A 15,456-nucleotide genomic window follows, 5' to 3' on the forward strand; every position below is an offset into this window, starting at 1 on the left:
TTGAGTAGACTACTTATAGCTGTCTGGGGTTCTGTTGGGACAGGAGGCTCCAAAAGACATATATTACCATCAGAATCTATTGGGACCAACGAAAAACCCAACCCAAAGTAAAATAAATGGAAGTACACATATGTAGACCTCTTACCTTTTATAAAGGCCCTTGGATCTTCGGGAGTGACTGGCTCTGATGAAGTCCCTACAGGAATTCCCTCAGTCAAACATGCTGCCGCACTGCTAGACACTGGATGCTATTTAGTTATTTAATATGTCAAATGTTTGTTAAGTCAGGTATACACCCATGATATGCTTAAGCAATACCTGATTGAATTATGTTTTTATATTTAATTTTCAGCTGCTGCCACATATTTTAATGCCTGCAGGATTCCACCAACATGAAAATTAAAATTAGGTTGAATAACATAGTCTAGGGTTCTTCCAGTTTCACCTCTTATATTATAACAGTTGGGTAAGTTACTCTAAAATAGTTATTAATTACTAACTACAATGACATCTTCAACAGTGTAATTAGATTAATGTAATAATTGCTATCTCTAGAAAGTATTGGTCTACTTATTACTAATTACTAAATCCTATATCAACCTCAACCACTTGAACAATACAAGGAGAGACAAGAAACTGCACTTTTAATGCTTTCAAATTAATGAATTATTCTTCAATTGACCAAAGTGTGTGTAGAGAGAGAAGGTTACATTAAAAATATACCTTTTAAAAATATATTTTAAATCCACTATTGTTTTATACTGAATTGTTCTATAGTCTATATACAGTAGCCTATTTAATGTAATTACATCAGATTTTATTTTAAATTACAGAAGAATTAAGAGTAATCCCTTTAATTAAATTACAATATTTAGATTACTTGGTAATTAATTACAGTCAACACTGTATAACAGTAATTCCTCTTTTTGTCTGGCTCTGTTGCCATGGTTACTCATAATATCTGCGCTCCATTGATAATGGCTTTTTATAGTTGTGGTGCACGCACTTAACTCAGAGTCAGTCAACTTAGAGTTGATTGAACTAACACATTTCAGCTGATCTGTAACCAAAAACTCAGCGTTTCCTATCTCAGGATAAGTCAACTCAGAGTTCAAGTTTTAACTCAGAGTAGGTTGAACCTCCTTATTGAAACAGGCCCCTGGAGGGCCAGGATTTAGCTCCAACCTCAACACACCTGCCTGGAAGTTTCTAGGATGTCTAGTAAGACACCGATTAGCTGGTTCAGGTGTGTTTAATTGGGGAGGGAACTGAACTCTGCTGGACAGTGGCCCTCCATGAGACAGATTGTACACCCTTGTTCTAGATCAGAGGTAGGCAACATTGGTCCTAGAGAGCATCTGTCCTGCAGAGTTCAGCCCTAATCAAACACACCTAAACAACCTAATCTGTGCATTCAGGACTACTAAATACAAGTTACACAAGTAACACATTCTGCTGCCAGACCGTTCGATGGCGATGAAACACTATAACACATAATACACATGTGCATGAAGTCATCATCTTCAGAGATTCACGTTTTTGTTGTGTACATGGAGACCGTTTTCAAAAACTTGCACTTTGAAAGCCATTTTCAAAAGTTTGTGTTTTCAGGCACCGTTGTCGTGTAAATAAAGTTTTACGTTTTTAGTTGAAAACGATGTAGTGTAAACAACCCCTTAAGCTACAGGTAGGCAGTGTTTTTTTGTTTTCAGGGTTGGAGCTAAAATCTGCAGGATTGCGGCTCTCCAGGACCGAGGTTACCACCACTGGTCTAGTTATAGCACATTATATATAGCACTGTGTTTGTTCCTTTCTTTGTCAAATCTCATCATTGTTACAGTGGTTGTTCTGTTTGTCGTGTTGTACTGAATTTTTTTTTGCAATTATATTTTATTTTCCTTTTTTTTCTTCAACCCCTACTGAAACTAACCTGATTCGTAATTTATTTTATTATTTTTTTCCTCCACAGGCAGATGACATTCAACGTAACATGCTTCACGCTGTCAGCATGGCAGGAACCCCCCCTCACATCTCAGAGATATACTCAGAGGAACTACGGGAATTAATCAGTCAAATGCTCAGCCGTGACCCTAAACACAGACCTTCAGCTGAAGAGATTCTAGCCAAACCATTCCTGACAGATGCAGTAGACAGAAACAGGAGAATACCAGAGGCACTGCTACAGAGTTTTATGGAGTCCATCAAAGCCTTCGATGAGGCCTACAACAAGCACTATGAAGACATCGAGGGTTTAGTTAGTGAGTGGGGAAGAATAACGGATTCGATGGAGTCTGCGCATTACAGTGCCACAGCGGGGAGTCTGTCAGGTTCAGTGATCGGAGCAGCTGGAGGAATCACCGCATTAGTTGGTTTAATCTTGGCACCGTTCACTCTTGGGGCGTCTCTGATTGTTACCGGTGTTGGTGTTGGAGTAGGAGTTGCAGGTGGAGTAACAGGTGCTGCATCCACCATTACTAATACTGTACAACAAAAAGCATTCAGAGAGAGCCTTGAACAAATCCAGCAGAAGTATAAATCTGTAAGTGAACCAATTCTCACACCACTGAACACGCTGAGAAAGGTACTGAGAAAAATCACACAGTTCAGTGTCTTTTTCGGCAACTCAACTTTTGAAAATGTACAAATAACATGCAATTTAGACAGGGGAAATGTTTTGTGTGCCACACAACTCATGAATTTAGGTCTGTTGGCAAACGTTAGCAGAATTGCTACTCAGACTGCAAGAGTAGGACGGGTTGTAGCAGAAGCTTTCTCAGGAGTGTTAAGTGGACTACTGGTCATAGCTGACGTTGCCTTCATAGTGCTGGATTCTGTAGACATTCACCAGATGAGACAGGGAAAAGTAGATGATCCAGAAAAGGTCAACTCCAGTCTCCTCAAATCCATTGCAGAGATGAGGAGAACACATAATGAGCTTTGCAATGTCCAGAAGGAAATACAAAAAACAAGAGAGGAACTACAATACTATATAGAATGGGCCAGGGGTGACAGAGAAATAGACAATGATTTAAATAGTTTAAACATATAGATTATGATTCCAGGTAACATCCTAATGATTTATACATGAGCATGAGTGAAGGGGGAAAATGAGCTTTACAGAGATAACAGGAAAATAATATAACAAAGTTTGATTCCAGTAGAAAATAGTCACAGTCCAGCTTCAATAAGTTCAGTGATGGTTCATTCTTGTTGTAAAAAAGTTATATATATATATATATTTGTAGCCGGTCAATTTAGACATTTGAGTTTAATTTTATATATTTTTTTATGTGCAAGGAGAAATGTTGTTTAAACTGTTAACTTCAGCAAAACTTGTGTTCAATGTACTATTCTCAATAGTTCCGATCGGGAGTTCCTATTATTTGTTGTATGTGGGGCCTTAATTAGTGGGACACCGAAGGAAATTATATCGCTTCTCCTTGATTGTATGTTCACACTGCCGCCGACTTGAGCTTTCAAAGCGGCCGGAAGTCATTCATTTTCAATGGAAGCTGGCTTCTCTCAGCTGCAAGGAGCGTCAAATCCCTCGGCGTCGCGTTTTGAGCGTCAATCAGAAAGTTGAAAGAAGCTCAACTTTATGGTAATGAGCTATGACGCGGTTCAGCGGCAAGCAGCGGCAAAACGCCAGAAACCAATCAGAATAAAGACGTCCTTCACTCTGGCTGATTTCGGAGAAACATACCATGTAAACTTTCGTTCCTACCAAAACAGTTCAGAGAAAATGGAGGAGTAGCTGATAATCGCTGTTGCTGGGTTTCCTATCATATATGATATGACTTTGTTTGCTTACAGGGACCAGTTACAAAAGAACGAGGCATGGGATAAAATAGCAGCACACAACACAACAACTTCGCGATTTTCCATAATGATCCAGTGATACACATTTGAGAATGAGCGCAACTTTTATTTGAAATATTTACAAACGCTAGTTTTAAGCGGAAATGCAATTAATTTGCTCACGGTGACAACGATTTGACCAATTGCACTAATGCAAATAATAGCCTAATGCAAATAATAATAATAATAATAGCTAATTATTATTTTTTTCCCCGACCAAATGTGACCAAAACGGTTATAAAAATGCTGTCATTATAAAAGGTTTCTTCAATGTATTGCTTGTTTTTTCAGTTTATTACATTTCATGTTGTGACACTTCTCTTCTCCCTGCTACGTCAAAGCATCCAAAAGCGTCAACGAGCTTCCCCGTGCTTTTTGACAAGCGTCCTTGACAGAGCGGCCAGAGCTTCTTTGACGCTCAAGTCGGCGGCGGTGTGAACGCACAGTTAAAGGAGCCGTATGTAGGAATATGGCCAAAACTGGTACTGCAATCACTTTCAAATTACTGTAGAGCGGTGTATTCCCTTCCCCTCCTCCCTGACTCGAGGTTGCCAGATAGGCTGCAGGATACAGCAGGAACGTAGGCTGCCACAAGAAGCTTTTTCTGTTAATTATGTTTATACTTCAAATGAGAGATGTTTTGCAAAGTAATTATATATCGCAAAAATTTACTAATGACGATTAGTCAAATATAATCGTAAAGATGTACGCTCATATGTGACAGTAGCCTACATTGTTAGAACAGGTGCTGTTAGTCTAACTTGTAACGGTAGGTGTCTGTCATTAACGTAAGTACAAGCACAAGCCTCTGTCACTGTGTGTAACCGATATCAAAGATACAGCTATTCATTTAGCTGACGCTATAATTGAAAGCGACCAGCTGTATTTTTTAACTTACCCTGCAGTACACGTCCATAACGCTAAAATATGTGATGTGAAAGATTACGTGTCATTCTATTAGAACGTAAGACATTTTTTTTATTCGATTCCGACACGTTTGTAGCTGCAGCTGTGGTAACTAGCAGAGCTGGCAACCCGGATGCCGCAACACTACTGACTTTGTGATTGGTAGATAGGTGGAGGGTGGCGCATCAGACCAAAACACAACATGACAACATCAACATCAGTTGAGGGCTGCAACTTCACTTTTTAAATGACAATATCCTGGCCGTACTACTGTTGTCAGTGATATAAGTATTTGAAATGAACATGATTTCTTAATGTCTAGTGACCAATCAGGGCCATTTTATAATTAATTGAAATACATTTCTTACATACAGCTCCTTTAAGCGTTCGCGCAGACACATAGTGTATGTGAACGGAGAAGCAGAGGTAGTTTTTCTCTCTCGTATTTGTCTTGTATTTACTGTTTTCTTGTAATCTAATCACTATATTTATGATGTTAAAACGCTGTTAAGAGTTTATGTCATATTGTGTATCAGTGTGATTAGCAGATTTTCCTTGAAAGTGGCTCTTTTACCGTGTTAAAGTAAGCGCTTCATTTTCAAGTGCATCTTTCAATGCAGCAATGAGAGAGTAGGCCTTCCGATGTCTTTATGCTAATATTGACTCACTACTCTGTTAAAGGTATGTTTCAATTTTGTGATTATTAATTTGACTGTTTATGTTATTTGTAAACTTAACTTGATAGTTGTGTACTTCAGTATATATTAGGCTATTTTCATACTAATTGCCTTGAGGTATATTTTCATGCAATGAGGCTGTGGGAAAAAAACTTTATTATGCACACAGTAGTTCAATAATCAAAATCTGATGCACTTAAAAGTTTACAGTACATTTATTAGTACATTTCTGGGAATTTACAGCATATTTGTATGTTAACTTTTACAAATATGTTCTATTTGTTTTCTGTGTGCAGCCCTGTTATGTGGGATAATTCAGCATCGACATTTACACATTAAATGATATGTATTGCCCTTGTTAAAGTGTTCGCGCGCAGACGCATAGTGTATGTGAACGGAGAAGCAGAGGAATGAGAGAGTAGGCCATCCGATGTCTGTATACTAATTATTGACTCACTACTCTGTTAAAGGTGAATAAATTCCATGTGTCCATCATCCCAGTCATTGTGTGGTCGTGTTTCTGTGGTGTCCGGAGGTTACCATTTGAAGTCTGCTACATTATATATATATATATATATATATATATATATATATATATATATATATATATATATATATATATATATATATATACACAGGTCCTTCTCAAAAAATTAGCATATTGTGATAAAGTTCATTATTTTCCATAATTTAATGATAAAAATTAAACTTTCATATATTTTAGATTCATTGCACACCAACTGAAATATTTCAGGTCTTTTATTGTTTTAATACTGATGATTTTGGCATACAGCTCATGAAAACCCAAAATTCCTGTCTCAAAAAATTAGCATATCATGAAAAGGTTCTCTAAACGAGCTATTAACCTAATCATCTGAATCAACTAATTAACTCTAAACACCTGCAAAAGATTCCTGAGGCTTTTAAAAACTCCCAGCCTGTTTCATTACTCAAAACCGCAATCATGGGTAAGACTGCCGACCTGACTGCTGTCCAGAAGGCCATCATTGACACCCTCAAGCAAGAGGGTAAGACACAGAAAGAAATTTCTGAACAAATAGGCTGTTCCCAGAGTGCTGTATCAAGGCACCTCAGTGGGAAGTCTGTGGGAAGGAAAAAGTGTGGCAAAAAACGCTGCACAACGAGAAGAGGTGACCGGACCCTGAGGAAGATTGTGGAGAAGGACCGATTCCCGACCTTGGGGGACCTGCGGAAGCAGTGGACTGAGTCTGGAGTAGAAACATCCAGAGCCACCGTGCACAGGCGTGTGCAGGAAATGGGCTACAGGTGCCGCATTCCCCAGGTCAAGACACTTTTGAACCAGAAACAGCGGCAGAAGTGCCTGACCTGGGCTACAGATAAGCAGCACTGGAGTACCCACAGTCAGTGATGGTCTGGGGTGCCATGTCAGCTGCTGGTGTTGGTCCACTGTGTTTATCAAGGGCAGGGTCAATGTAGCTAGCTATCAGGAGATTTTGGAGCGCTTCATGCTTCCATCTGCTGAAAAGCTTTATGGAGATAAAGCACGACCTGGCACCTGCTCACAGTGCCAAAACCACTGGTAAATGGTTTACTGACCATGGTATTACTGTCCTCAATTGGCCTGCCAACTCTCCTGACCTGAACCCCATGGAGAATCTGTGGGATATTGTGAAGAGAAAGTTGAGAGACGCAAGACCCAACACTCTGGATGAGCTTAAGGCCGCTATCGAAGCATCCTGGGCCTCCATAAGACCTCAGCAGTGCCACAGGCTGATTGCCTCCATGCCACGCCACAATTTCTTTCTGTGTCTTACCCTCTTGCTTGAGGGTGTCAATGAAGGCCTTCTGGACAGCAGTCAGGTCGGCAGTCTTACCCATGATTGCGGTTTTGAGTAATGAAACAGGCTGGGAGTTTTTAAAAGCCTCAGGAATCTTTTGCAGGTGTTTAGAGTTAATTAGTTGATTCAGATGATTAGGTTAATAGCTCGTTTAGAGAACCTTTTCATGATATGCTAATTTGTTGAGATAGGAATTTTGGGTTTTCATGAGCTGTATGCCAAAATCATCAGTATTAAAACAATAAAAGACCTGAAATATTTCAGTTGGTGTGCAATGAATCTAAAATATATGAAAGTTTAATTTTCATCATTACATTATGGAAAATAATGAACTTTATCACAATATGCTAATTTTTTGAGAAGGACCTGTATATATATATATATATATATATATATAGCCGCTCTGGATAAAACAGTGGTATCATTGTCCAGCTCACTTCAGTTCTCATATAATGATGTCAATGCTGTCAGACAGTCAATGCTGACAGTGGCAAGGAACCAAAACTACATCAGAATGGAGAAAAAAACTATATATCAGACACTATATATCCATTATACACATGTTTTCTATTCAATAGAGGTGTAGGTTTGATTATGAATTAGCATTTATGGATTACTATTTGTTTTATATGTTATTGGGATGTGTTTATAATTAAATAAACTAATGTCAAACCTGTATCTAAAGGATTCCAAGATAATCTTTGATGTACACAGAATATTTTTATAAACAAGTGTTCTTAAGTTTAAAGAAAAATAAATAATGGACTGAGTGTGTTGTTGTTGTTCAGTCTCCCAATCGTGCCCGACTCTCTGTGACCCCATGAAAACCACCCATCGGCCCAACGACGGAGATCCAACGGTGTGGGCGAAGGGATAATGTGTGTATGTCTTTTCAGCGCTCCAGTGAAGTTCACTTAATTTATTAGAATGTAGTTTCAATATTACTTTAGCTCTACGCTTAAGATAAAATCAGATTTTCTCCCGTCATTGTTAAAAAACAAGCTAACAAAGCTTGCAAACTAGCTTTAGTGAAGCGACCAGAGGGATCGTTCTGCCTCTACCTAAGCTCCGCCCACATAAAAACGTCATCATGTTTATCAACTGAAAAGGGGTCTATACACAATTGACAACTCAGTGTAGCACATGTATATCACGTGATGTGCACCTGTTATTTTCTCTTCCCCGTTTAATAACAGGTCTAACAACCAGAACAGAAAAACGGCGAAATACTCAGAGAAAAGACAAGATTTTAATTAATAATGAATTTATCTTTTTAAATTCTATGTATTAATAATAAAAATAAACAAATTATATTAATGTATGTCAATTCATTTCAAGTTCTCACAGCCCCCTAGTGATTGAAAACCACTGACATTGTCACAGGCCGGGGCGCCAACCAGACCTTCAACGCCGCCCCTTTCAAAGTGTACCACCCTGAGGAGCCTGACCAGAGAACACCACAGACAGCACAACGTTATAAGATACAAAGTTGTGTTGCTTTATTAAATTAAAATAGTCTCTCAGAACAAGGCATCAATTAATCGATCTCTTCTTTATCTTCCAAGGTCCCAGGGATATAGCAGCTGCAGGAAGAAGGGCTCTCGCTGGCATAGCCAATGGTAATGTACCCCACAATGGATCCTCCGGACAGACAATAAACAGTACCCCGGAGAGAACTTCAGAACGTATCTGCAGAACAGACGGTGGGCAGCATTCAGGCTAGACTTCTCAACTTCATCCTCAGGACAGACCTGGAACAGCACTCAAATAGGAAGCTTCACAACGAATCTGCAGAGCAGACGGTGGGCAGCATTCAGGTGAGACCTCACAACTTAATCCTCAGGATAGACGGTGAGTAACACTCAGGTAAGGAACTTCTCAGTAAATCTGCAGAACAGACGATAAGCAGCACTAAAGTGGGGGACTACACGATGGATCTACAGGACAGACAGTGAACAGCACTCAGGTAAGGAACTTCACAGTGAATCTGCAGAGCAGACGGTAAGCAGCACTAGAGTGGGGGACTCCACAGCGGATCTTCAAGACAGGCGGTGAACAGCACTCAGGAGAGAACTTCACAATGAATCTGCAGAACAGACGGTGGGCAGCATTCAGGCGAGACTTCACGACTAATCCTCAGGACAGATGGTGAGTAGCACTCAGATAGAAACTCCTCTTTGAGTCAGACAGCGATCAACATGCAGGTAAGAGGCCCTCTTCAGAACAGACAAAGTACAGCACTCGGGTGAGACATCCTCTTCAAATCACATCAGCACATCAGAGAGATAGATGGCTCTTTTCTGCTTAATACCCACTCAGATATAACAGTGAATACAGCTCAGCGTTCCACTGGGGTAGCAAGTGTTGTGGTTTTCAATCTTTCTGAAAAATAACTTCGCAGAGATCTTTGATGCCAGAAATAATTAGACTTTATTTTCGAACGCCGTCCCGTTCCATAGAACGGCGCTCTAACGCTCTCTGGCCCTCTGGCCTTCCAGTGCGCGCCCGAGTATATTTTGGTTCAGAGTTATATACATACTTCTTCTTCCAAAGAAGGTAACACACCCTATAGATAGTTTTGGGTAAAGGTCTTTTACCATGTGACTTCTCAGAATAGAATTTTCTGCAGCAAACAACATTCCATTCGAGGTCTTTCACATACACAGAGGAAATCCAAAGTCACAGACAGAAGAAATAATTGTGTCCAAATATATAGCAAAATTACTTGTTTTCTAAATAATAAAATCTTCTACATTCCCTCCTCTGAGGCTTATTAAGCCTCACATTCACTATCTTTTTTCCAGAGTGTAGTTTCAAAATCCAGCTCCCTCAGTTATGTTACCTAGTGACCCAACTGAGTCACCCATTCTCCTTACCAATTACTGGATTAAGCCACCACACTCCGGAGGAGCACTCGAGCCAAACATCTTCTTCCATACATTTTTATTTCTTTTAGTTGTTCTTTCTTTTTTGTTTAATGGAAAAAGTAAAAAACTCGAATTCTCCCTAATCAAAATTAAACCAAAGAATAAGACAGTGTTATAAGTGTGTGTATACATTTGGTTCAGCATTGCCTGTTATTGACACAGTTATGTAGAGTATGTCAAACATAAAAGTCTCTTATACTATTGAAAGTTTTCTTGCGGTGTAGATATCCTCTAGGGTCTGGGTCATCAATCATCTTCTTCGTCCTCAATTCTCATTTACTGGAATCAACATCCAGGGTTTGTAAATATCAATTTGGTTGCCCTCTCAAATTAGTTTTCATTATCTTTTTTCCGCATTTTCATTCGTTTAACCGTGGTTTTCCAACTAATGATCTTAATATACAAAGTACACAACAGAATAATAACCCAATTTTAATACTGCATCTCCAAAAACATCTCTAATTGAGAAAATCATAATTTTCCAGACTTTACATTAAGTTTTTCTTAACTTCTGCTCTTAAGTTTTTCTTGACTCAATCGTAATCGCTAAATTTTCCTCCCTGCGCAATATTATTTAGTAAAAGTGCAACACTGATCACCAAACATGAGTCATTCTACTTTTTTCATATAATTGTTTTTCTCCTAATGCAGACAAAGCATTATAATAAATATCTGCTTATTATAGTAGTCTAATTGATTTATTATGCATTTTTGTTCTACTTGATCCATATGACTATTAATTCAAAATATGGCTGGGTAAACATAACTCTCTCATTTTTATCACTTCTTATGAGAGAATATCATTTCTTAAATTCGAAGAATCCATCTTTTAGTCAGTCAATTTTAGTGAACAGAACACTTTACACCTATCTAATAAATTGCAATACATTTCACTTACTGTCTATTTTATTACCAAATTTAAACAATAAATTCCATTTTGACCTTTTTAATCTCGCATGTTGCTTCCTATTCTCATTGTAGCTCCTCAGTTCAAGACTAAACTGAATACATTTTCTTCGTTTCTACTAATTTCTAAATAAACTATCATGAATAAACTAATTATGTCTCATGTAATCACTCTAACTAAGAAAGCTTCAGAGCAATGTTACATTTATCTCATAAAAGTCATTCAATAAACTTATTAGACAATTAGAAAAATAACTCTAGAGAACAACTTTTTGCACTCTTACATATTCCTTATATGTACATTTCTTTTTCTTTATATCTAACAATCTAAAAGTTTTTCTATCAACCTTTTAAACCATTAGCATTATAACTTAATCATTATTAAAACTTCCTTGTGTTCGTATGCAACTTATTTTAAATCTTCAATACTTCTGTTTAGTTGACATATAATCTGATGTTATTTCTGATAGACTTCCAATCTAAGGATTACTTCTCTGTCAGAGATTTAATTTCTGTTCCTGTCCCTCCTCTGCTGATTTCATTGCTTTTACCCATCTATATCATGTCCACATGGTATACTGATATATGGCCTATTTTTGTCGCTGTTCTTTTCTTAACTTTGTTTTTGCCACAAATTTCACAAAACTTTGCAAACAATGCTTTTTAATTTAAAATGCCTTTAATTTTATCTTCATTTTAATTTTTAATTTCCTTATCTTACTCCCCCCTTTGCGCACTGGTTTAAAACCATTGCGCATCTGGACTGAGAATATTCAAAAGTATTCATTGGTTCGACAATCTGTCCTTCATGTGAATGCCAAATATCTATTCTTGACCCCCCTCTGGTGCCATTTAGATTGTTCATAAGGGCTTGTTTGTTACTGAATTTCAATAACTTCTTGTAAGTCTATAAACTTTCTATAAGTACTACTTAATATTAGTCAATTGCATATTGAATCAAATCTTATAAATTCAATTTTGACATTGAATATTTGTTAATACCCAGTGTTAATACTTGCTTTAATTTCAACTGTAGCCTTAAATTAAGTATACCCTTGTATTGACAAGTTACATCTGAGTACCCCTTAAAATGTATTTAAAAGTTATTTTTAGTTCTAATTTTTTCCTTCATGAATTGTCTTAATTCCCATTATGCTATATCAATTTCTTAAATTAATTGTTAACATTATTTTAGTTTCTTTTCTTAATTAGTCATTATCATTGTTTTCTATGTTGCGTAATATATTTTTCTCCTCAATAATTTTTTGTTTTGATGGGGTTATTATTAAGTTGCTACTGAATCTATTCAAGGGCTGAACATCCAATCATAGGAAAGTTGGTTGATGTTGACTATTGTTTGAGCTTGTACTCATCTCTGTTGATTCTCTTTTCTTTGCACAGTTCCTCTCATTCCTGTGTTTCTGGTCAAGTTTGTCTTTTCTTCCATTCATGATTTGATCATTCTGTTAACCTTGTCATCAATCATTACATCTTTCACCAGGGTGTCTCCAGTGAGTCGTTCGTTGCAATGGACTCTTTCTCTCATTGTCAGCATGTCCTTGATCCCTCAGTTCAGTTGTGGGGGGTTGCTGAAGTCAGTTGGTGTATTTTAAGTTGAGAGGCATGGACTCAAATGTCACACTGTTGATCACTTCTTCTGAAATTACAAAGCACAGTTACTGGTTCTTTTTGTTAGACTCGTCCCAGAATCCTTCCTGGAATCGAGCTGCTGCTATCTGTAAATTAAAGCTTAATTTTTTTTTGTTAGTGAAAACAACATGTGATTTCAATCATCTGCTCATCTGTCCCATTGTCCTTCTCGATGTTACCTGTAGAAAGGTCATGTGGGCTGAGTGGTGTCCTTTCTGCCTTCATTAACAGCAGGACTTTAATCCATATATTCTCATTTGTTTTTCATAAATTTGACTTTTGATCATTATTTGCAACTTTTTTGCATTTTTCTCACAATAAATTTCCAATGTACTCTTAAAATTAGTCAATTCAACTCAGTTATCTCTTTGTCTTGAGTTCCACTATCAGCACATTATTTATTAGGCATCTTGGACAATACTCAACCCACTTTGACAAAAGTTACAAGACAATATTTCATACTTTTGACAAAGATCAGCTCCATCACGATATGCTGAAAAGAAAGGCAGACGTGTTATGCTGAAAAGAAAGTCAGATATGTTATGCGCTGCGCAAATGTGGCACTGTTTTTTCTATTTTTATTTTTCTCTTTTCATTCTTTGTTTTTTCATATTGTTACTTCAGTTCCTGACCAGGAAATTTAACCAAATCCATCCATGGTCATTATTTTATTGGGCAGAATTTGCCCTGTGGGCCCACATGTTAAATTTTAAATACAGCTGTATTGGCAAAATAATTGATTTGCCTTAGTGTCTCTTCAGACACAATCTCTCACTCATTCACACTCAGTGTCTCTCACACACACTGGCCAGCATACATTCTTGCAGGTTGTGCTCTAAATGTGGCATCCTATAATTTTAGCCATAAGGTCTGATCAGGTCAACACAGCTATGTCAAACATTACTGAGAAGTGTCAATGATCATAAGGTTTAGTTTAACACCATCCGTTATAATCCTTTTATTTTTACAAATTCTAATAGACTAAGTATTTTAGAATAATAAGCCTGCCAATTGTAATTTTTCAAATACATTTTGTCATTTGTTTTTCTGATTTTTCCTATTCTTTTTTTGTTTTTTGCTCATGAGCTGCTTTATAATAAATAAATAAATTGGAGATCTCTGCATAATCTTGGATCCATGGCCAACAACATTTCCATCTCATTATCCCAGTTCTGACAGCATTTTTTGCGATTTCATAAGCTTGGACTTTTGGAGTAATTTTTTCTCCAATCTATATCTCTAAAAACTTAGCAAAACAAAATGGAGTGACCAGTATCATTGTTTTGCAAACAATAATAATAATTCTTTGACATTTTGCGTCTATCTTTTTCTTTGCTACAGAATAATTTTTCATGCTTTTAGCCCTATAATTGTTTCATATAATAGCCCTCACTATACCAAATCCAGCCTCAGTTTGAACTATTTGGTGAGTTGAGCACCCACTTCTCTCTTTCAGTGTATTCTCTTTCTTTTTTATATGGCTGGACTTGAACCTACCGGAAAAGCAAAGAGGGTTAGTTTAGCAGAGAATATAAAGAATTGCTTATGAGACCAGTGAATAATCAGAATGAATAAAGTTAATAAAATAACTAAATTTGAAGCAGTCTCTAGAGGGATCATTGGAGTTGCCACACCTGTGTTGCCCGTAAGGGAAGGGTTTCGGTCAGTTCTTCTGTTTTTAGATTATCAGTCTGTTAAAGCTTCATGGCTGTCGCTCTGCATGTGTCGTCAGCCTAGCTGTCACTCAAGGCTTGGTGTAAACAGAAATATTGGCTCTGTTTTTTCTCTGCCCCTTCTCAGTTTGGGCTTTGATAGATTTTGCCACAGCTTTGCATCTCAGGATTTTCCTCTTGTCCTCAGGAAAAAGTCTCCAGTGAAATAGTGAAAGTTTCACCTTTTCCAGCATTAAACAGTCTTTCTCCATGCTGAGTTTTCCAGAAAGTGGTCATCTTCAGAAGGGGAGCTGAAAGCCCCTCACCCTCTCTTCTTCTTCTCTCTGCAGTCGTCTTTGACCTTTCACCTCTTCCATTCGACACTGAAGCCATCTGAAACTTGAACACTCAGAGAGCTGCATAGATCAAATTCATCTTTATAAATATTTGTTCCTGAGCTATTAGCTCTTTATCTATATTCCACTTTTAACCATCTTTTTCCTAGATCTTTTATATTATATAATAATCACTGGTTGACAACAGCAGTTCTCCCATTCTGTTTTTAGTAAAGCAAGTTCTTCGTTGCATGGAAAAAGCAAGCTATTTCTTCATTGCAATATGAGCAATAATCTAACTTTTGATTTTCTGAGTATAATACAATTAAATAATTTTCCCTATCATAAAATCAGCCTTCAATCGTTCTTCTGTATTTGCATGCTGTGCTCAAAATAATCTAACATGGTGAATAAACTTTTCCTCACCCATTCCCAACAATTCCCATTTACTACAATTCTAAGATTGCTGTAAATTATTTATGACTGTTGAAACTTGGTCACCCAATCTTGTTCACTTTTAGCACACTGCACAAGTTATTTTTTCTTAGCACAAACTTAATTATCTACAATAGAATCATTTTTCTCTCACTTTGTCTTCAGGGATAATGAGATACAAATTTTAGACGTCTTCAGATATAAGATAGAATATATTAAGCACGTGCATTTTTATTTATTTATCCATTAATATATATCAGTCCATTTATTAATATATATTTTATACTTTA

The 15,456-nt window shown here is 37.2% G+C and overlaps 3 protein-coding genes and 1 pseudogene across 4 annotated transcripts in view; 2 read left to right on the forward strand and 2 right to left on the reverse strand.

Annotated features, from left to right (window-relative positions):
• LOC143746077 (uncharacterized) overlaps positions 1-5,941 on the forward strand; it is a 36,784-nt gene extending 30,843 nt beyond the window's left edge. The window contains exon 10 of the mRNA XM_077237800.1: positions 1,970-5,941. Within this exon, the coding sequence (XP_077093915.1) occupies positions 1,970-3,049 (1,080 nt within the window). The 3' untranslated portion in view covers positions 3,050-5,941. The remainder of the gene's footprint in view (positions 1-1,969) is intronic.
• LOC143746097 (uncharacterized) overlaps positions 1-15,456 on the reverse strand; it is a 543,695-nt gene that overhangs the window by 511,114 nt on the left and 17,125 nt on the right. The window lies entirely within an intron of this gene.
• The window catches only part of LOC143746127 (uncharacterized), a 341,659-nt pseudogene that overhangs the window by 219,944 nt on the left and 106,259 nt on the right, over positions 1-15,456 (reverse strand). The gene's annotated exons all lie outside the window — the stretch shown is intronic.
• The window catches only part of LOC143746085 (uncharacterized), a 317,610-nt gene that overhangs the window by 110,727 nt on the left and 191,427 nt on the right, over positions 1-15,456 (forward strand). The gene's annotated exons all lie outside the window — the stretch shown is intronic.

The sequence above is a fragment of the Siphateles boraxobius genome, unplaced genomic scaffold, assembly GCF_051911475.1.
Source record: "Siphateles boraxobius isolate OS27281-9 unplaced genomic scaffold, OSU_SipBor_1 21, whole genome shotgun sequence".
NCBI lineage: Eukaryota > Metazoa > Chordata > Actinopteri > Cypriniformes > Leuciscidae > Siphateles > Siphateles boraxobius.